The sequence below is a fragment of the Delphinus delphis genome, chromosome 1, assembly GCF_949987515.2.
Source record: "Delphinus delphis chromosome 1, mDelDel1.2, whole genome shotgun sequence".
NCBI classification, from domain to species: domain Eukaryota; kingdom Metazoa; phylum Chordata; class Mammalia; order Artiodactyla; family Delphinidae; genus Delphinus; species Delphinus delphis.
In genome coordinates this window covers 16,750,043-16,772,475 of record NC_082683.1, presented here as the reverse complement: position 1 = coordinate 16,772,475, position 22,433 = coordinate 16,750,043, and the positions used below count along the sequence as shown (strand labels likewise).

Below are 22,433 nucleotides of genomic sequence, written 5' to 3'. Positions count from 1 at the left end.
GCCGGGTTTGGCGGGAGCCGGGTTGGGCCGCGGCCCGCCCGGAGGGGGCTGGGGGCCCAGACAAAGGCTCAGTTGGCTGCGCAGCGGGCCGGGGAGAGCGCAGCCCTCAGCCCCGGGGCGGTCCAGGGGGCGGGGCCTGGTGCCCGGGGCGGGGAGACCCGGGGGCGGGGCCTCGCCCGGGGGCGGGGCGGCCGCGGGAAGGGTGGGGGTGGCTGGAGCGGGCCGCCCTGTCCCGAGGACTCGGCAGCCAGGCGAGCGGGCGGCTGCGGGCGGGCGCCGAGCGAGCGAGTGAGCGGAGCGGGCCGGGCCATGGGGCGGCAGGCGGCGGGCGCGCTGCTGCTGGCGCTGGTGCTGCACGGGCGGCTGCTCGGGGTGAGTGTGCGGGGCGGAGAGGTGGGAGGCGCCCCGGGCCCCGCTCGCCGCCCCCGCCAACTTGGCTGGGGCGCGGAGGCTGCGCGGCTGAGACTCTGGCCCGGGACGGCGGCGCCCGCCAGGGACCCCGGGCCGGTACAGGCCGGCGCCACCCTCCTCCGTGGGGCTGTGCCGAAGGGCACCCAGGGGACCCCGCGATGGGCCGGGGGCGGGGCCGGCCCTCGTGGGAGCCCTTGGGTCGCCAGGCCACGTTGCTGAGTCTCAGACTCGCGCTAGGCATGGTCCGGCCTGCCATTCCTGGGGGCCAGGCTGAGAAACTTCGAGCAGGGTGGGAACTCGGCAGGGCGAGGACACGCCTTTCTTTGCCAGCTTGAAACAGGGGCACTCAGTGGTGATGGGGACCATATCCATCCTCACTGGAACTTTACCACGACGTCTCTCCCCTTGGGGAGCTGGTCACCAGGCAGGCACAAGTAAAGAACCGCTCTGGACACAACTGATTCTTGCGTGGAACACCCACGGGCCCTGGAGTCCCACAGCCCAGGAATTGAATCAATCTCTGCTCTTCACTGAGCAACTGTGTGACCTCCAGCATGTTGTTAACCTCTCTGAGACCAGCCCACATGCCCAGGGGGAACTCAGAATACACGGCCTCAAAGTGCCTGTTGCTGAGCCGGTTTGCGGTGGACAGTGAGTGGATCTGTTTCCCCAGCTCTCTCCTCCCCAGGTCTTCAAGGTGCAGGGGGAGGCCTGCCCCTGCAGTCCAGCCCCCTACTCTGAGCTTGGATGGGTCCATGCTGAGAGAAAGAGGGCACTTGGCCCGGAGAGGCTCTGAGGACCCAGTGAACCTGAGAAGGGCAGGGCGGGGTCAGTGGGCAGGGAGCTGGTGGCAGATGTGGATGGGGCACATCTGGGGATCTGGGCCTGCGTGGCGAACCACAGAGCCAACCCACCCTCTTTCAGGTGGTGCTGGGCCATCCCTGTCCCCTGTTCTCAGAGCCAAGAGAGGGACTCATCTAAGCTGGCCAGTGTTTACCAGTGACTGACTCCCTTTCCCCTTGCCGGCTCCCTCTCACCTCTGCCCTCCTGAGTCACTCGTTAACCCCCACCCCAGACCTGACCCCTCACCTCTCCTGCCCCACCCACCCAGCACCTCTCCTCCCCCATCCGCATCAGGGCAGCTTCCTTAATCCTCTGTCAGCCTCTCACTTCAACACATCCAGCAGGGCCCATCCATCCAGTTGCTCCCCAGTCTTGACCTGAACTTGCACCTCCCAACACTGATCTTTACTTTTCCAAAAAGTAGACACCAACCTAGCACATGAAATGTTCCTTTTCTGACCCTACCCCAGCTCTGCCCCCTGATCAGGGGTTCTGCCGTGGCAGGAGGGAAGGAGATGTTTGCTGTGTGGGGGAGGAATTCCCAGATTGCAGCTAATCCTCATTCACTTGTTCGTTCACCACATCTTTGGGCAGCATTCCATGACAGTGAGTAGGAGTTCAGGGTTCATTCATTCAGTAGATACTCGCTAAGCACCTACTGTGCACCAGTGCATCCAGCAATGGGGGCTTATGGGTGAACAGCAACAGGCCCTGGCTGCACTCTCCCAGAACTGAGATGGGTGAACAGGCAGCTCTGATCCTGTGGGATTACAGTCTCCTCAGCAACCACACTGAGGTCTTCATGGTCCCAGCCTAGGCTGAGGGTAGAAGGGTTGGAAAGAGCTTGGCCTCTGGAGTCTTACAGACCCATGTTCGAATCCCAGCTCTTGCCACTTCCTAGCTGTGTGATCTGGGACAAGTTCCTCTCTCTGAGCCTCAGTTTCCACATCTGTAAAATGGGGATGAGAAGTTTGTTGTAAGTTTTAAACGCCAGCAGGCTTCTAGCCCTGTGCCCTAGCCAGCCTCGGGCTCCTCCTCGTCTGCTGCCCTTTAGCTCTCGTGCCTTTCAGTTCATGTCTGCAAGCCCACAGTGAGTGGGTGAGGGTAGGACACAAGGGGAGGGTAAGGTGGTCCTTAGGGAGCTCAAGACCTCACTGGGGGCAGGAGACAGAGGAAATAGTGGTCTGTGATTAAGTGTGGGAGTAATTTCAGTTCAGAGGAGGTGGGCAGGCTTGCTGGGGGAGGGGACCAGGCCTGAGTGACTCAGGTCCTGCCTTGGCCTGCTGGGGCCTTAGCCCTTCCTTTCTTGGGGCCGGCGCCGCCAAGAGACAGGGTTCTTGAGGGTGATAGTGGTGTTTTCCAGCGCTGAGAGGGGAAGTCACTGAGATACCTGTTTCCTGCCTCCCCTGGGTTTTCTTGCTGGAGAGGCTGTGGGCAGGCGGGAAATGGAGGAGCCTCCCCTTCCCTCAGGGGCAGTGTTACCTCAGCCCTCCCCTTGACATAACTGGCCGCGCTGTCTTTCCCCCTTGCTCCAGATCTGCCGCCCGGAGGGGGTTGTGAGTGTGCGCTGGAGATTTCCAGAGGGAGGGTGCAGGTCTGTCCACAGAGGGAGGCAGAGGCTGGCGGGGGTAGAGATGGATGCCCCACCCCCACCCCGCCACACCCCAGCCGAGCTCCTCGTGTCCGGGGAGTCCTGGACCCCGACCGGCTCGACCCGGGCCTGTTCTCAGGCTGAGTGCAGGCAAGTTGGGATCTGCGGGCCTGAGGCCCAGCCCGGGAGATGGGTGGAAGGAAGGCGGCAGAAGGTGGCTGGGTTTAGGGCTTGCAGTAGTGGGGAGGGCAGTCTTGGGGCACCAGGCCAGATGCTGACAAAATAATATGGGTAGTTCACCTTTATGCAGCGCCCACTCCCTGCCATGCGTGAAGTTTCTCAGCAGATCCTCACACGTTGTTGCCTCGCTCACAGCCTCCCTGCCCTCCCCGTGTTGCTTACGTCAGACCCCAGCCCTTGACTTAATTTAGCCCCCAAGGCCCTACAGATCTGGCCTCCCCCTCCCTCTCAACTCTCTCCTCCTGCCCACTTGCCCCTTGCTTGCGCACTCCAGACATGCCGGTCTTTGTTTCTGGACCGTGCCAGACACGCTCCCGCCTTAGGGCCTTGCATCTGCTGTTCCTTTTGCCTAGAATGCTTGTCCGCCAGATATCTGCGTGACCCTCTGCCTCACTTCCCTCAAGTCCCCTACTACTCTGCCCGACGCTCGCTGTCCCCTTACACGGCTTTGTTTTCTTCTTGTCACTATTTGATGTGTATTTCTTTACTTGTTTATCACCACCCCACCCCCAATTTAAGCTTCATGCGAGCAGGACCTTATGTGCTTTTGTTCACTGCTGCTGTCTCCTTAACACCTGGCAGGTAGTAAGCGCTCAGTAAATATGTCTGTTGACTGAATTAAGCTATAGCTACTAGTGCAGTCCCCATTTTCTAAGCAGAGGAGACTGAGGCACAGAGGGATCGTGTAACTTGCCCAATAACTCAACTCTAACTTGCCCAGTACACTTTGCTTGGAGGCCCCACGAGCCAGGCTTTGAAGCCACACGAGGCTCCTCACCACCCTACCGGCATCCCGCTCACTCGTAGCCAGCAGGCGGTGGGTGTTGATAAAACTGTCACCACTGATGTTGATAAAAGGACTCAGGTCCTAGGTGGTGCAAGGGCTTCCTCGGGCAAGGAAGGTCGGGGTCTGGCTTTGGGGACAGAGGCACTCAGGATGGGTGTGCCCGAGTGTCCACGGGGCCTCCTGGGGATACCTGCCCTGGCGGGAGCCTAGAAAAACTTAACTCTAGGGCAGTCATTTCTGGGATTGCCTGTTTGTTTGTAGGTTTGTTAATTAATTTCCTCACCAATATTCCCTGAGACCCTAGAGACAGTTGAATTAATCCAGGGGCCTTAAGGCCTAAGTGCGCCAGGCCAGGCCCTACCCTCTGTGGGAAGTGAAGGGGAGAATGGCTAGCCGCCTGGCCCTAGTCCTCACTGGATTCCCCTGGCTGTTCCCTGGGGGCTGAAGGTTTAGGGTGAATCTGCAGAGGCTTCAGGGCTGCCTGGCCTTGGGGCATGTCTCAGGAGGGAGGGTGAGGTGGCCGCCCAGGATGTGGAAAGATCTGGAACGATGATTCAGAAGCCACTTGGAGGCCAGACATGTGGGTTCTGGACCCTCAGACCACTCGGGACATGCGGGAAGGACTCCCAGCCCTGGCCTGTTGCCCCCTGCCCCAGTCCACTCCCAGCTGTGAGGACTCAGGCTGGAGGAGGAGGGGCAGAACGTGGCCGCGTTCCCCCCCCCCCCCCCCCCGCAGCTTCCCAAGGATCTGCGGAGCCCCCTGCCCTTCCTCCCAGGGCCCACGCCGGCCTTCCCCTCATCTCTCTCCTGCCAGGAAGCAGGAGGGTAGGCTGAGGGTCCTGGCCCTGCTGGAATGTTGCCCCAGCTCCGGCCTTGGCCTCTTTGGCCCTGCTGCACCCTCCTGCTTCCAGGGCCTGGCCAGGGCCTGCTGGCCGCCCCAGCGCCCAGAGCTGGCTGACTGAAACCCAGAAGAATGTGTGGAACTCGCTTCGCGGGGAGCCGCCAGCTTCACTGCCCAGCCTGGTGGCGTCGGGTGCATGTCAATAGCGGCCGTGAGAAGGGAGTGGCTCATGGCTGCTGGGATGGCTGGGCCAGGGGCACCGTCATGAAAGTCCTGGGAACAAGGCGGCTCTTTGAGGCCTGGGAATGCGGGGCCTTCAAGTGTCAGCCGCCCCCAGAACCCACCCTCCCCTCCTTTCCTTGATGCCCATGTGTGCCAGGGCTGCAGGGACCTCAGAGCATCCAGGGTAGGGGGTCCTCGTGACATCTGTGAGATGTCCTGAGGACCAGCTCCCGGCTGCCTACCAGAGGCCTGTCCCTGAGCCACAGAGGAGGGCGCCCTGTTTCTCTGTTGCTCTGGATTTCAGGGTGGTGTCTGGCACACAGAGGCTTGCGGTCTGTGTTGAATGAATGAGTGGACAATGATGTATGCAATTAAATATTCTGTAAACTAAAGTCCCTGAAGTGTTAGACTCAAAATTCATTTCACAGATATTTATTGAGCATCTTCTAAGTACCCGACCCTGTTCTAGGTGCCGAGGTTGCGGCAGAGAACATAAAAGTCCAATTCCCTTCCCTCAGGTAACTTGCATTATAGCGTGTGCAGGGAGACACACAATAAATATAATATGGCAGGTGGCGATAAGTGTTTGGAAGAGAAAATAAAGCAGGGAAGAGGATAGAGAGTGATCTGAAGGAGGTGAGGGTGTGAGCCCTACAGGTATCTAGGGCAAGGGCTCTCCAGGCAGGGGTAACAGCTGACACAAAGGCCCAGAGGTGTGCTTGGTGCGTCTGCGCAAAGCAGGGGGGCCCACGTGGCTGCAGCAGCATGGGTGAGGGTTGGTGGATGCGGCCAGGGGCTTGGCAAGGGAAGGTGGGGCAGAGCCTCAGCCACAGGAAAGAGTTTGGATTTGCTTCTGAGTGAGATGAGAGATCACTCTAGTTGTTGTGTGGAGAAGACAACATGGAACATCAAGGTCAAAAGCAAGGAGGTCGTGACCCAGCCCCGAGACTATGGGAGCTCGTACCAGGGCAGTGGAGGCACGAAGAAAGGGTTGAATCCTGAGTATATTTTGAAAGTAGGACCAACAGGATTTGCTGATGGACTGGTTATGGGGGTGAGGGGACAGAAAGGGAGGCGTCAGGGACGTCTCCATATGCTTTGGCTTGGGCATTGGAAAGGTGGGGCTGCCACTAACTGAGGTAGGAGAGCTCCAGAGGAGCAGACTTGGGAGGAGGGTGGAGAACGGCAGGTGATGGAGGGGATGGCATGGGGGAGGGGACAGTGTTGGACTGACTCTCAGCTAGGGCAGCCCCACGCCCCGACCCCAAGCTGGAGCCTCTGCATTGGCCTGGAGGGGGTTCTTGCTGAGAATACATTTGTGCAGCTGCAGACACCGATCCCTTGGAACCCCCCAGCCTAAGCTCAAGCTTGTATATTTATGTGTTTTATTGAAATTCACTGTCTTCCCCACCTAGAGGGCAGGCATTCAGTTTTGTTTGTTACAGTTTGCCCGGTGCTAGGCTGCTGGGCAATAGTAGATGAACACTTATTGAGTGAATAAATTAATGGCCTTGAAGGACTTCCCTGGTGGCTCAGTGTTTTAAGAGTCTGCCTGCCAATTCAGGGGACACGGGTTCGATCCCTGGTCCGGGAAGATCCCACATGCCGTGGAGCAGCTAAGCCCCTGCGCCACAACTACTGAGCCCTCACGCCACAACTACTGAAGGCCGCGCGCCTAGAGCCCGTGCTCCGCAACAAAGAGAAGCCACTGCAATGAGAAGCATGCCCACCGCAACGAAGAGTAGCCCCTGCTCGCCGCAACTAGAGAAAGCCCGCGCACAGCAACAAAGACCCAATGCAGCCAAAAATAAATTAATTAATAAAAAAAAAAACTAATGGCCTTGAAGAAGCCAGCTGGCCAAGAAGGCCCAGGCTCCTTGCTGAGGCTGGACGCAGGGGAGCTCTTCCTCCCAGCCACTGGTCTCTGCTGAAATCTGGAGGATGTGAGACAAGCCAGGGTGCCCACCGTGCCGTGTTCTGCTTTTCTGTGCCCCGACTGGACTTGGAGCCCTTTTTTCTGGGCGCTGAGGACAAGGGAAAGGTGTGGGCTCAGCGGGTCATGCCTTGGCTCAGCCCCAACTGGCTGTGTGACCTTGGGGAAGTTGCTTCATTTCTCTGAGCCTCAGGACAGAAATGGGGATCGTGATGCCTGTTTCCCAGGTGAATATGAGACCAGGTGGATGCACCTCACGCAGTACCTGGGCTGTGAGAGTGTTTGACAGTCAGTGGCTGCTCTGTTAGGCTGGTTCCTGCTGAGGGCACAGCCAGAGTGGTATTTGACTCGGGTTCCCAGTGCCCAGCATGACACACCTTCTCCTGATTGCAGTTGCTGCCACCTACTGACCCAGGCCCTGATCTGGGCTTGTTTTTTTTTGTTGTTTTTTGTTTGCTTGTTTGTTTTTTGCGGTACGCGGGCCTCTCACTGTTGTGGCCTCTCCCGTTGCGGAGCACAGGCTCCGGACGCGCAGGCTCAGCGGCCATGGCTCACGGGCCCAGCCGCTCTGCGGCATGTGGGATCTTCCCGGACCGGAGCACGAACCCGCGTCCCCTGCGTCGGCAGGCGGACTCTCAACCACTGCGCCACCAGGGAAGCCCTGGGCTTGTTGAATGAATGACCGAGTTAAGGGATCCTCCCTGCTCCCTCTGCCTCTCTTTCTCAGTCTGTGAGCCCCGGATGTAACCGTATCTGATCTGTCACTGGCTCCCCTTCCCCCACTGAGGCTGCAGCTGCAAGAAAAAGTCCACCCTTCCACCCTGATTGCTCCTTCCTGTAGGGGGAGAAGGAGTGGGGGCACACCGCAGGGTGTGGCCTGGGAAAGGCTGGAGCCTGTGGACGCATTGTCCCCTTCCCAGATGTGTGCAGTTGGTGGGCTCTGAGCAACAGAGAGTGTGGCCAAGTGGCTCCCATGGGTACAGAAAGGATGTTCATGCATCTTAAGGGGAATGGGCTTCCTGGGACTCCATCCCAGCCCCACCCTCCCTCAGGCCCACTGGAGGAGACAGGACCTTGCCCGGGGAGCCCTGGGCAAACCTGTAGCAGGTCCATTGCCAGGGAAGCTGGAGTTGCACAGCTTTAAATCTGACTCCCATGGGCTCTTAGAGAAATAGCAGGGCTAAAAGGAAAGAGACGCACTCGTGCTTGGTAACCGCTCCCTGTACCCTGGGACTTGGCCTTGGCCTTGGGCTGCTGGGTAGAGACATGCCCCTTCCCCAGTAGGATGGGTCACGTCCAGGTGTTTCATTTTTTAACATTTGGCATCTTTTCCCCAATCCCGGGCTGTGGGGATGGGGAGGCAGCCCGGGGCTGGCAGGGGGAGGACTTTAGAGGTGGCCTGAGGTGACCCCACAGATTCTTCTCCTGGTGTGGGGCTGGGAATTCCCAGCTGCCTCTGGCCCCTTCCCAGCCCACCTCCAGGTGCCTGCCTCCACCTCTGTCTCCCCCGCCTCCCCAAACTCACCCGCAAAGAGCCAGTTCTGCCCCCCTCCTTCTGGTCCTGGCCTCCCCTCACCCCAGCTGACTCATCCCTCTCCTTGTTTGGCGTTCCCAGTTTTCAAATACTTGGGAACTGGGATCATGCCTTTTCTTGCATCTCTCGCTGGACTGGATGCTCTGAAATTCTGGCCTCAGAAATCTTAGCCCCGGTGGCCTCTATCACTTAACAGCTCTTCTCCCCCTCCTGCCACTTGCCTTCCTGTGACCCTTTGGCCAGAGGAACAGAGACCTAGGAGTTTCCTGAGGACAGACCAGTCTCTGTGCCCTGGGACTTCCAGGGTCTCCTTCCCAGTGACCTCAGTCACCCGGGTTGCCACCCTTTCTTAGCCAAGCCCCACGCAGAGCTCTCTCCAGGCATTATCACATATAATCCTCACAGCGGTCTTTTGCTGTTGGCATTATTATCTCCATTGTGCATCTGGGGAAAATGAGGCACCGAGGGGGGGGGGCATGGCCGGCCCAAGTCATCCGTTCAGTACCTGGCACAGCTGGGAATAGAGCCCAGGTTGTCTGACTCCAGACTTGTCATCCCTTCCTGAGTGGGTCTGGCCTGTTGCAGGGAGAGAGAGGACGGTCTGGGAGGACTGGCGTAGTCACGACAGGCTGCCTGGAAGAGGTGGACTGGGCCAGCCTTGGCGGAGGGTGCAGCAAGCTGTGTACCTGCCATGTGGGCTTATCCGGCTCCTGCATCTCAGACTTGGGTGCCTTTTGCCCCTTGGCATCCAGCTCAGTTTAGTGATAACATTCCCCAGGGAGGTGGATTTGGCTTTCCCTGAGATCGAGACCCTTGGAAACCTGGATCCTTCTCAGTCAGGTCCCAAGCTCCCTTTGGGGCCTGTAGGTTTTGCCTTGTTTGGAGTTCAATGGATTTTTGCTGAGTGGGGCCTGCTCTGAGGCAGCCCTGTGCTCACCTCAATAGTGGCACAGCTGGGAGCAGAATCTATATACAAGTCCCAAACTGTGTAATTTGTTTTTTGTTTGTTTGTTTTGTTTCTTTGTTTTGGCTGCGTTGGGTCTTTGTTGCTGCACGGGGGGGTTTTCTAGTTGCGGCGAGCGCGCCTACTCTTCGTTGTGGTGCGCGGGCTTCTCATGGCAGTGTCTTCTCGTTGCGGAGCACGGGCTCTAGGCACGTGGGCTTCAGTAGTTGCAGCATGCAGGCTCAGTAGTTGCGGCACGCGGGCCCTAGAGTGCAGGCTCAGTAGTTGTGGCTCACTCACAGGCTTAGTTGCTCTGCGGCATGTGGGATCTTCTCGGACCAGGGCTCGAAGCCATGTCCCCTACATTGGCAGGCAGATTCTTAACCACTGCACCACCAGGGAAGTCCCCGAAACTGTGTCATTTGAACATCTTTGTGCAGCAGAGGAATCAAGTCTTCGTCCATCCATTTATTTATTCACTCATTCATTGCCTGAGGACCTGCTGTGTGCCAGACATTGTGCCAGTGTTTTGTCTGCATTTTCAACTTTCCTACATAATTGGGATTATGCCTCCATTTCCCAGATGAGAGAAAGCTCAGAGGAGAGAGGTGACTTGCCGAAGATCACACAGCCAGGTGCAGAGGAAGGTGGGAGCTGAATCCAGCTCTGTCAGTCCTCCTGTAAGAAATGAGAATGGTGGTCCCTACTCTCCAGAAGCTCTGGGTCTTGTTGGAGAGGTAGGGCTCATGGACCATGGTTACCCAGCACAACTCCAGTCTAGACAATAGCAGATTGTCAGGGAAGGAAAAGGTCAGTTGGGCATGAATTCTCTGGAAAGACTTTCTGGAGGAAGTGGGGCTTCAAGAGCAAGGAGGATTTGGCTGGTGGAGGAGGAAGGCATCCAGGGCAGGGTTCCAGAAGTTGTCCCCATCTTCCCTAGATTCGCATTGTTGTCAAGCGTGTGAGCAGGAAGGCTGTAGCCTGCAGCTGGAGTCATTAACACTGGAAAAGAATGAGAGGAAGTCACCAAGATAGCTGAGGTGACAAGCATTCCAGTCCCCTGCGCTGTAACTGGTCAGACCAGGAGGCAAGAAGTCAAGGCCTGGGCCTCCACTTGGTTGCCAGCCAACTACTGACCGTCTTCCCCGGACCTCGCTTTTCCTACCCACAAAATGGGCTCCTTGTTTTTTGGCCACTTGCCAATTCAGAGGAAGGGGACGTTGAAATCTTGGAGAAAACTGTTAGCTTGTCCTCAAGACTTGGTGGTAGCTACCAGGTAAAGCCCACCATTTTACCAATCTCATGTCGTCCTTCACTGACTACCTGCCGACGAGTGCCAGACCCTGGGCCAGGGAAACAGATGAAGGAGAAGACCCCCTGCTCCGTTAGACCTTCCTGAAGCCTCGCCTGTCCTCCCGTGTGGACCTGGGGTCACTCCTACAGTGGTCCGCCCACATCAGATCACCTGCTGCTGAGCTAATAAGATCCAGAGGCCTTGTAAATGTCTTTTGAGCAAGTGAGCACTAGACTAGGAGTCACAGGATTCCTGTACTCCTTGCCCTGTCAGTGGGATCCAGGGCAAGTCATTTAACTTCTCTGAGCATAATTTTCCCCAGATGCAAAATGGGACCGTTCATTCATTCATACAGCAAACACTTATGGAGTGCCATCTCTATGCCCAGCCTTGTGCTAGGTTTAAACACCTAGCATGGGTTGAAGGAGCTTCTAGTCTGACAGGGGAGACTAGTCAATAAAAGGGGAGGGTGATTCAATAAAAGGAGGCTGCATTCAAGGAAGAGTCTTCTAAGAGCTTGGGAGCAGCTTTTCAGGGCCACACGACCTCTGGGAGATAGCTGGGGTCTTGTGACTTTGTCTCAGCCCCTGTTTGTTATTCTAGTTACTGTCTGTTTCCCTCCAGTTAGCTTGTGGGAAGAGGGGTCTTGGGGAGACAGCCCCCCTGGGCTAGGGCAGGGGAGAAGACCCACAGGGCAGAGAGGAGAGCAGTCTGGTTTTGCCATGAGTCTCAGGTGAGCTCATGGATGTGGAAAACAGCGAGGCTTATTTATACTGAGTCTGGTTATTTTAATTTAAGAGAAATGGAAGCTGCCCATGGAGCTCGGGTTTGGGGCTCCGTGACGTTGAGTGAGTTAAACAAGGAGAGTAGGGCTGCAACTCCTGCTTTCCACTTTACTTCCTCTCGTCTCTCTCCCCACTCTTCTGGGGGATCTGGAGGGAGGCAGAAGTCAGCTCAAGCCTGGATTTGATTTGAAGAAATGGGAGGAAAGGGTTAAGTCTGCCTGGTTTCCCACCTCCTGGATGGGAGGAGGTGGGGAGGGGACAAGGACCGGGATGGCTGGGGCAGGAATGTGCGATAAGATCAAAGCTTCCAGCCTGCCTGGGCCTCACCTAGGTTTCACCTGAGCAGTTGAAGGGAATTCTCTAAGTGACCTCCTGGGGGAGGGGGTGCAGGTCCCACCCACCACCCTTCAACACTCCAGGAGGCCCCACCCACCTCACGCAGGCCTCAGGTGCCGGAAGCCCTAGGGGCCACCTTTACTTGACACATCCAGATATGGGGGACACCCTGCATACCACCCCCACCCCTACCCGCTCTTTCACCTGGGGTTTCTGGCGGGGACTCAGAGGCTCCTTTATGTGGCCTGTTAGCCCCCCATCTGTTAATTCTGCAGGTTATACTTTGGGACAGTGTCATGGGCAGGAGGCACAGCCCTGAGTCCTGTCCTAGCTCCATTACTTATTGCTGTGTGACCCTGGGCCGGTGACTTAACCTCTCTAAGCTTTAGCTATCAGCTGGGACTGGTAATACCGTCTTTGCAGGGTTTTAGTGAAGATTAGACATCATTTAAATCACCGCCAGCCAGAACGGGCAGTTGATGTATGACAGGAACTATTATTTTGTGATTTTCCTTTTTCCCCTTCAAGACTGCCCTTGGTACTTCGTCCTGGGTAAACCTTGGGGCTTGGTTTCGTTCTGCCTCCACCTGACCTTTGAGGAGGCTGCAAACCCCAGGGTCCAACCTCTTGTCCAACCCTCTTCACTTATGGATCTTCATAGTTTTGGGAGGGGAGCAGGGCAGGAAGGGTTGTGAGTGAAGAGGGCCCAGATGCTCCTAAGTGCCTTCTAGGCACCTTCTGGGCCACCTGCATAGTGATATCAGATTAGGCCTTCCTGGTCCAGTCACCCCTCCCTTGTACCAGGGACCTCAGTATCCCAGTGGTGTGGCTGGGAAAGTGGCCCCAGAATTCCTCAGGTGGGAAGGGTCTGGAGCGTCTGGCCTTGGCCCTGGGGGTGCGATGCTCTGCCCTGGTTAATGATTACTCTGTATGTTAAGAGAGCAGGGCAGGGGGAGGCCCCGCCCTCCCAGCTCCTTAACCACTGGTTGCGCCTGAGGTATGTCAGCACTTGGGTGCTCCCTGCTTTTTTTTTTTTTGTTCCCTGCTTTAATGTGGCAGCCTTGCTCTGGGGCACATGGGATGGGGGGAGCAGGGAGTAGGGGCTTGGATTCACAGATTGACAGGCAGCCTGTGCCCTTGGAGTCCTAGGGACAGACTTAGGACTCACAAAACCTGGGTGAAATGTAAGCTAGGGTATAACAGGCCCCTGTGGTTTGGCACCAGCCATGTGAGCAGACCCTACAATGATACATCAGGTGAGCAGGCCCTCTCTAGCCCCCCAAACCCCCTTCGCTCCTCCTCTCCTGGGCTCAGACCCTGCAGAGGCGTCCCAGCTAGAAGGTAATACATGGTTAGGGCTTTGGGGCAGCTGGGCTCGGGTTCCAATCCCACCTCTGCCACCTCCAGGCTACGTGACCCTGGGCAAGTCACTGCACCTTTCTGAGCACCCATTTCCTCATCTGAAACGAGAGAATACTAAATCTCTACCTTGCAGGTGTCAGTGAGCCAAGGTGTGGGAAGTATTTAGCTCATAATGAATACCTGGGGGATGGTAGCAATTATCACTACTGTAGTTTTTGTTATTAGGAGAAAGTGAAAGTTGAATCTTGGTTTTGGGTAACCAGGGCAACATTGGCTCACGGGATGAACTGGAGGATTTGGGCCTGGGGATGGCCTGGGGAGATCCCAGGAACACGTATGAGCGAGTGTCCCAGGAACATATACGAGACAGTGTCCCAGGAACACGTATGAGAGGGCTGGAAGGATGGTGAGAACAGGGCTTTGGCGGGACCTGTGTCTACCCCAGGCCCACCTTGATCCTCCCAGCCTTCACTCCTCCCTGGGCTGAGTCTTGAGGCTGGTGCTGGCCAAGAATGGAGGAGGAGGGAGAATTGTTTATTTTGATAACATTAGGGCATTTTCCCCCACCAGCAGCTGCTATTTTGAGAGCCCTGGAGAGCAGGGGCTATGGTTAAATTAGGTAATGTTGCTCCAGAAGGAATGTGTGAAGCAGGGCGAGGCTGCAGGGAAAGGACAGTTGGTTCACTCCATGTAAAATTAAACTGCAGCTTGGAAAAGAGCAGATCGGGGCTGCTTTATAAGGCGATGGAGGGGGAGACTGCTGGAAGCTGCCGCTGGGGGAGTGGAAGTGATGGTGCAAGGCCTTTCTTGGGGGAGCTTGGGCTTTTGCCTGGAGGCCTGTCTGGCCCAGCAGGGGCCTGCAATGGGGCTGAGGGGCAGGGCTGGTGTGTCCTCAGCTCCAGGCCCCTGGCTGCCACTGAGGCTGGTGGGGCTTGGGATGGTGTGAGGCATGGGAAGGATGGATCTGCAGACATGGCCTCAAATCCTGCTTTTGCCTTGATTTTTTTTTTTTTTTAAATTTTTGGCCACACCTCATAGCGCGCGGGATCTTAGTTCCCCGGCAGGGATCAAATCCGTGTCCCCTGCAGTGGAAGCGCAGAGTCTTAACCACTGGACCGCCAGGGAAGTCCCCTGCTTCTGCCTTGAGTCCTAGCCTTCTGTGCTTGGGCAACCCACTCAGCCTCGCAGGACCTCAGTATTATTGGGGTGATATAACGGTTCTAATCCCCTAGGGATGATTCTTAGTGATTAAATCTCTAGAAGAAGAAGTATAGCTAACTTTTACTGAGGGCTGCTGTGTGCAAGGTGCTGTTCTAGTCCCTTTTTGTTCTCATAACCTAAAGGGTGGTCCATGCACCAGCAGCTGGGGCCTCACCTGGGAGCTTGTTAGAAATGCAGTCTCAGGCCCCACCCCAACCTATGGAATCCGAATCTGTACACTGACAAGATCCCAAGATCCCATGCTGATTCCTGTGCATGTTAAAGATGGAGAAGCTCTGCTTTACATACATTGTCATTTTATCTTTTTTTTTGGTTTTGTTGGGTCTTCGTTGCTGCGCGCGGGCTTTCTGTAGTTGTGGCGAGAGGGGGCTACTCTTCATTGCGGTGCACGGACTTCTCATTGCGGTGGCTTCTCTTTGCTGCGGAGCAGGGGCTCTAGGCACGGGCTTCAGTAGTTGTGGCACGTGGGCTCAGTAGTTGTGGCACGTGGGCTCAGTAGTTGTGGCTCACGGGCTCTGGAGAGCAGGCTCAGTAGTTGCAGCACACGGGCTTAGTTGCCCCGCGGCATGTGGGATCTTCCCGGACCAGAGCTCGAACCCGCGTCCCCTGCAATGGCAGGCGGATTCTTAACCACTGCGCCACCAGGGAAGTCCTGTCTCATTTTATCTTGAAAACCACCCCCATGATGTAGGAATTATCATTTGACAGTTGTGAAAACTGGGGCCTGGAGAGATGGCCAACATAGAAACGCCATCAGTGTTGATTTTCTTCACTATTCTCCTCCTCCTTCCCCTCTTTTGGTCTGAGCTGGGGTTGAGGAGAAGAGTGGGGTGTCCAAGCTCCTAGCAGGACTGGAGAAGGACAAGAATATCCCTTGTCTTTGAGACTTAATCAGACTCTCTTTTCTCCATTTGCCCATGGGATCAGCACAGCTGGACCTGAGTCATCTCCCCAAAGGCATTCCACACTTCCTGTCCTTGGAGAAAGGTGGGGCAAGAAAAGGGTTCTGTACTGTGCTTGTGGCCACTGCTTGGCAGATTGGGGAGTGGGGCGGCGGGGAGTCAGAGCAGGAGCTTCCCGGGGCTCAGTAGGGTCACCCCTTCTATCACTGGTACTCTTGGGACTGAGTCAATCTAGCAGCAAATATTTTAAGGAGCATCTACTATGTACCCAGCCCTGGGAAAGTATCCTCAATTTCTCCCAATTCTGTAGACTCTTCATTATACAGAAAAGAGAAAAAGAAAAGAAAAAAGTGTTGCTATAGTTTCTTTAGCACTTACCATGTGCCACATGCTGTGCGAAGCCCCTGACTTGCATTATCTCTGTTACCTGTTTAATTTCACTGTCAGTTTCCTCTATAAAATGGGGTTGTTAAGAAGATAATATTTGTCAAGTGCCTGGCGCATAGTGTTTGTCAAATAAATGTAAGAAGTACAAATAATCTCCCAACAAGGTGGGCACTATCATTGCCCCCATTTTACAGATGTACAAATTGAGGTCCAGGGCAGGGAAGGGACTTGCCTGTCAGGATCACAGGAGATTAGGGCAGAATCGTAAGACACTGAGTCCCCAAACTTCTAAGCCACTATTAAAATTCCATTCAATTTAGTAAATATTGTTTATTATCCACTAGCTGTTGCTTGGCATCGGGCAGTGTCTAAAGGTTAAAAAATAAATATATATATATAGTATATCATATATAAATATGATGAAAAAAACTCAAGCTGATGTTTGTTCCCAAGGAGCTTTGGTTCCAGCAAGAGAGTAGAGACATTTACTCAAGTGTCTGTATTTAAGACCAAATCTCTAGCCCTCTAAGAGGTAGAAATTAAGTCCTACGGATGTATGGGGGAGAAAGATGTCTTTGTGGGGGGTCCAGGAAGACTTCAGAGTGGAGGTGGTAATTAAGCCAGGCCTTGAAGGGTGGATGAGTAGATTAGATTGGGAGGCAGAGCAATAGCATTCTGGGAGGAGGGAACAGCATACATAAAGGCTCAGAGGCAGGAAAATGTGCCATATGAGAGTGTCGTGCAGATCTCAGGAGCCTTGGGGGGCTGCGTGTGGTCTGGGGTGATGAGGTGGGGAAGGCCAAGCCCAGCTGTCTCGTCCCTGAAGATTCCCAGCATTCTCAAAGACTTGGTTCCTCAACCAGCTGCGATTAGTACGTCATCATCCTGCCTTTTCTTCATGTCAAGAAATCAAAGACTTTTATAAATGGCCCGTCTGGTCAGCATGTGATAAACACCGACAGAATTCGCGCCAAATGCAAGAGACTTGATGCCTTGATCAACCGGGCAGCCTTATCGCCCACTCATGTACAAGTTCCGTTAGTCTCTGCCAGGGTTGATATTGACCCTGGGTCGGGGCACAACAGAGGGGCCAGGCCTGGGTTCTGATTTCTTCTGTGTGGCTTGCCTGCTGTGTGGCTTTGGGCAAGCCTCAATTTCCTCCTTTGTCAAATGGAGATAGCACTCCCTCCAGGATTGGTGTAAGGACTGGCGATGGTGTAAATCTGCACTGTCCAGTATGGTGACTGCCAGCCCACACGTGGCTGTTTAAGATTTAATGAAAGGAAGTTCAAGTTTCTCGGTTGTACCAGCCGCATTTCAAGTGCTCGATAGCCACAGGTGGCTCATGGCTACCTTATTGGACAACGTAGATATAGAACATTTCCGTCACTGCAGCAAGCTCTGGTGGATAGCACCAGTGCATATGAAGTGCACCGTGCACTCAGTAAGGATCACTGTTGGCATTTTTACTAGATCCCTGTCCCGCTTTGGAAGCCCCGGTCTGTGGAGGCCTGCGAGACCCCTGGGCCCTGATGGAGGCAGACAGGATTGCCCCCCCTTGCCACACTGTGCCAGACCCACTTTCTCCTTGGCGCTGGGGAGGTCTCACTCTCCCCTTGCCTAACTCCATACGTAATGTTGGAAAGTCCGTGACTCGGCTCCATCCAGCCCACCCTTCCCCCCTAAATTTACCACCCACTCCCCTCAGCCTGTCTCTGCTTAGTTCCCCGTTCAGCTGCTGGCATCTGGACTCTCCACGTCCAGCCTCGGAGATTCCCACTGCCCATTCTCGGGGTCGGGGTGGGGCCTCCCGTGGCAGTCCCCAGCTCCCAGCAGAGGTGCTGGCTGCCTGGGCTGCCTGGGCCCCTCTCGGCAGGGCGGAGATGATAGTTCGTTGTGATGGGGGCAGTGGGCAGCCTGCCTGCTCTAACGTGCCTGTATCTGGGAGCCAAGCATGCTGTTTGCACTTGGCTGGGCCTCAGGGTCTGGCCTGGTGCCCATGAGGGCTGGCCTGCTTTGGCACCCCTGGTTACAAAGGCCGGTCACGGGCCGCCAGGAGCTGTTCACGGGCTGAGTCCTGGGTGCTGGGGGGAGACGCATGGCTGGCACCTGGAGCTGGAGTGCAGGACAGATTCCTGGCTGTGGCTGGGCCCTGGGTGCTGAGCGGGGACAAGGCCCAGGCAGGCGTAGGCAGGGTGCAAACTCTTTGCGGGGGGAGGGGGCAGGCAAGAAGTCGTGCTGGGTGGTTCAGGTTGGTCTGGTCTGTATGTGGCATTCACACCTGTGGGGAGGCGCTCTGGGTCTGAGGTGCCAGAAAAGCTCAGGGTCACCTCCCGGCATCAAACTCTCCCCTCCCCCTTCTTTTGGCCCCTCCCTCATCAGCTGGGAGGTGGAGGAACAGGCGTGGCTGGTCCATGAGGCTGAAGCCTTGGAGGCCCAGCAGGAGATGTAACCTGCCTGAGATCACGCAGCCAGTCTGGAGGAATCAGGTCCTTGACTGAACACCTTGCATACTTTTCTCCCGCCCGCTCCCTCCCCGTGGGAGTTCTGATGGACTCAGCAGCCCCTGGACTCTGCTGAGAAGGAGGGTTGGAATTCTAGCTCTGCCACTTACTCCTTCTGTGATCTTGGCCAGCCTCTCTGAGCCTCATGTTCCTCATGTGGGGAATGGGGATAATTATAACTCACTCCCAGGGCAATTATGGGTATTAGATAACTGGCCTCCTGGATGTTTCCAGAACATTCAAAGGATGCTCCTGCCTTGGGGCCTTTACCGCTGCTGTTCCCTGTGCTCAGACAGCTCTTTGTGCACAGATGGCCTGTGTGAAGTAGCCGCCCCCACCCAGCCGCTCCGTGGCCCCCTCACCTGCAGTATTTTCCCTCTCAGCACTTTCAGCATTTAACAAGTACTGGTTTATGATCCAGCTGCTCCATGATGGCAGAGAGCATGCATGGCTCAAATACCTACTCACACGACGATTCTTCCCGACACTTCCCAATACCTAATGGCCACTGTGTATTGGGCCCTTGCTGTGTGCCAGACCCTCCCTGTGCTAAGCGACTCACAGCTGAGCTCCGTGAATGTCACAGGGTGCCCCTCACGGCCGTGTCGCTTCCATATCAGAGATGAGGGGTGGGAGGTGCTGAAGTGACTTGCCAAAAGCCTCCCGACTGGCAAGTTGCAGAGCTGGGCCTCCAACCGGGTTAATCCTAGCCCAGAGCTTACCCTGTGCCACCTCCTACCTTGGGTTAACAAGATCGGAGCCTTCATCCAAACTTGGGGCTCAGAATGCATGTTTGACAGGATTGAATGAATCAGGTTTAGGGGTGGCTTTCAATATTTTGGGGGTCCCCCTTCCAGCCCCCTCTTCTCCTCCTGTGATTGGTAATGTACAACCGTTCCAACCTTCCCAGAATGACAGGTGCCCTTTGGCTGCGGAGCCCCAGAGACCAAGCCAAGGCCCCAGGGGCAGGGCAGGGAGCAGGGGGTGGGCGAGGTCCTGGCTGTCCCTGGGCTGTCCTGGGGCAGGTGGACAGGATGTTCCCCCAGGCAGCCGACATTCCAAGCAGCCGACATTCCTGGTCGAAGGTGGCAGGCAGTGGGAGATTTATCGTTTCCGGTAACCCAAGTCCCTGGGAGGTGAATTCTCCCTGCCAAGGACACGCACCCCTTGCTTGCCAACCCTTCCTGCCATTTCCTCTGCTGGGCCTGTCTGACTGGGTCTTGGGGCGGGCCAGAGGAACCAGTTCTCAATCCCAGAGGTTGAGACTGGGGTCTCAGGCCTCGATCAGCCCACCGCAAAGACCCAGCCTAATGCCACCTTCCCAGAGTCCTCATCGGTGCGGCCCGGACCCCAGCCTTGGGGAAGGATGGGAAGAAGGGGGCATCGTGGAAAGTGAAGGGCCCTGTGTTAAGAGCCAGGACACCTGGGCCCTGAGTCGACCTCTGCCATCAACTTGCAGGGAGACTTCTTCCTCTCTTCCTTGAGCTGTTACGTCCTCTCCGAACCCAGCACTGCTGTAAGAACTCTGCATACATAATCCAACTTCTTGTGACAATACTCCAGTGGGGAGGGACACTAAAAGGAAGCTCCAAGATGTCACGCACGTCACCCAGAGGCAGTCAGGCAGAGATGGGTGTGAATTCAGCCCCTTCAACACTTGCTGGGCCTCCTTAATGTCCTTACTTGCCCTCTCTGGGCCTCGGTTTCCCTTTCTGGTAAGTGAGGGTGTTGGGCTAGGTGATCCCTTCCTGCCCTGACAGTCCAGGACCCAGGAATCCATCGGAGCCTTTTGTAGGTAGGTTCCTCTTGAGCCCTGTCTAGCCTGTAAGGGGGCAGAACAGGGACTGTTCTCCCCAGGGGTTTCTGAGGAGCTCACTCTCTTGGCGTGTAAGGTCTTGGTGGGGTAGGAGTGGGAGGAGAGGAAAGGCAAGAAGTGACACTTGAACCTAGTAAGTGTCAGACACTGGGTTAAGCTCTTGGATTGTCCTGCTGAATCTTCACAACAGCCTTGTGAGGGGGCAATTTATTTTTATTTTTTATTTTTTTTGTACTCTCTTGTTTTCCTTTTTATTCTCTTGATAATTTTTTTAACATCTTTATTGGGGTATAATTGCTTTACAATGGTGTGTTAGTTTCTGCTTTATAACAAAGTGAATCAGTTGTACATATACATATGTTCCCATATCTCTTCCCTCTTGCGTCTCCCTCCCTCCCCCCCTCGCTGAGGTGGCTATTTTGATTCCTGTTTTACAGATGAGGCATCAGAGGCTCAGAGAGGTCAAGTGATTTGCTCAGGGCTGCACAGCTAGGAAGTTGCCAGGCTGGGGTGTCCAGTCAGCTCTAACTGGTGTGAGGTGGCATGTGGCCAACACACGTTTCCTAGGATGGCTTTGATTTATGAATAAAATAATATAAAAATAGTCTTTCCAGGCACTTCCCTGGTAGTCCAGTGGTTAAGACTGCGCTTCCACCTCACGGGGCGTGGGTTGGATCGCTGGTCGGGGAACTAAGATCCCACGTGCCACGCGGCGTGGCCAAAAAAAAAAAAAGTCCTTCCAAAACACTGTGAACATGTCCTAGAGTTTGAAATCCAGACTACATCTCCCAGGCTGCCTCTGACACCCGGAAGTGGCCCAAGAATCCTTTGTTAAACTGTTCTTCATGTTCGCTTTGGAAAATATGGTCAGTGGTAATTATGGGTAGGCAGGAGTTCAGAGGAGCAAGAGGCGCGTGGGCTGCAGCAGACTGGAAAGGCTCGGCAGTGAGCTGGGAGTGGAGCTATGGGGGCTGAGAGGGGTCTGGGGTGGGGCCAGGCCAGGCTGAGTTCACAGGCTCCAAGAAGGGTCCCTGCAGGGCTTGCAACCCCGGCCATTTGCCAGGAAAACCACAAGGCCCCTCCTAGAACCCCGTTCCTACCCAGACCTGCCCAGCCACCTCCCCTCAGGGGGTCTGGGGCAGCCCAGTCTCCAAGCAAGGCATGTTCAACCTGCAGACCTTTGCTCCAGCCCCTCCACCCTCACCCCAGACTTCCCAGGGAACTGGGGAAAGGGCTACGGGGTGGGGCAGTGAGGCCTGCGTCCTGGCCAGTGAGCCCGGCAGGGCCAGGCACCCTGGGATTTGAGCAGTTGGCAGCATGAGGACTGAGATGACGCCAGCCAGCCGGCTCCCACCCCCTCCTGCTGCGGGGCCCTTGGCCCTGAGGCCCCAGCAGCTGTCAGCAAGGAAGGGTGACAGAGGAGGACCAGAGGTGACCTCTCAGCCCACCCCTCTCCCCCTACTTGGGCCCAGAACTCATACCAGCTGTTGTCAGCCACTGCCAAGCCTTGTTCCAGAGCCAGCAGTGGGCACCCCCGTCCTCTCCAGGGCATCTTCCCACCGTCCTTCATAGCTGCTGACCCTGGGGAGGGGTTGGGGCTAACATGGGGGACGTGGTCACATCCCTAAATCCCTCTGATTTTACTAATGACACAAAGGAACAAGAATAAATGCTCCTGTTTTTATGGAAGAGAAAACAGTTCCAGAGAGGCCAAGTGACTTGCTTGAAGTCACACAGCTACTGAATGGCTGAATTCAGGCTCTTGGCTCCCAGCTCAGTGCTCACCCCGCTGCCTTTCTTGGGGGTGTTTTTGTGCAGGATTATAGAGACTACAGCGTTCCTCCGCTTGTAGTTTTAGGCCGCTTTGTAGCTTTAGGACCCCAGGCAAGCTCCTTAACCACTTGGAGTGGAACTCGCATTTTCTTGCTTATAAAATAATAATAGTGCCGACCTCTTGGGATTGCTGAGCAAATTAAATGAGATAATCAATGTATAGTACTTAGCATAAGGCCTGGCATGGTCCAAGTGCCCAAAATGAGATCTGGCCATATTATCACCAAAGAGTATTAACCACCTGTGTACTCAGCACTGTGGGTGGTTCTGTGGGGATTACAGACACATTCCACAAATATTTATATCAGTCAATAGATATTTATTTGGCACCTACTGTGTGCCAGGTGCTAGAAAAAGAGCAGTGACAAAACAGACAAGATTTCCACCCTGCTTACCTTCTCCCCCACATGGTAGCTGGGGGGACACAGCTTCATTTTAACCACAGAAGCCTCCAAGTACTTTTACACATACTGGTGGTATTATCCAGATTTTGCAGATGAGAAAACTGCAAATGCAGAAAGTGTGGGCTGAGAAGATCAGTGGCTGAGCAGGGGCCAGGACCCAGCTCCTCCAAGTGTCTTAGGTAGCGGCCCTGAGGGCTTCCTGGAGGAGGAGGCGCTTGTGCGGCATCCCTCGGGGCCTTAAGGC

The 22,433-nt window shown here is 55.5% G+C and overlaps 1 protein-coding gene across 1 annotated transcript in view; it reads left to right on the top strand.

Annotated features, from left to right (window-relative positions):
• The first annotated feature begins 263 nt into the window (after window positions 1-263).
• The window catches only part of HSPG2 (heparan sulfate proteoglycan 2), a 102,038-nt gene continuing 79,868 nt past the window's right edge, over window positions 264-22,433 (top strand). The window contains exon 1 of the mRNA XM_060015721.1: window positions 264-372. Within this exon, the coding sequence (XP_059871704.1) occupies window positions 310-372 (63 nt within the window). The 5' untranslated portion in view covers window positions 264-309. The remainder of the gene's footprint in view (window positions 373-22,433) is intronic.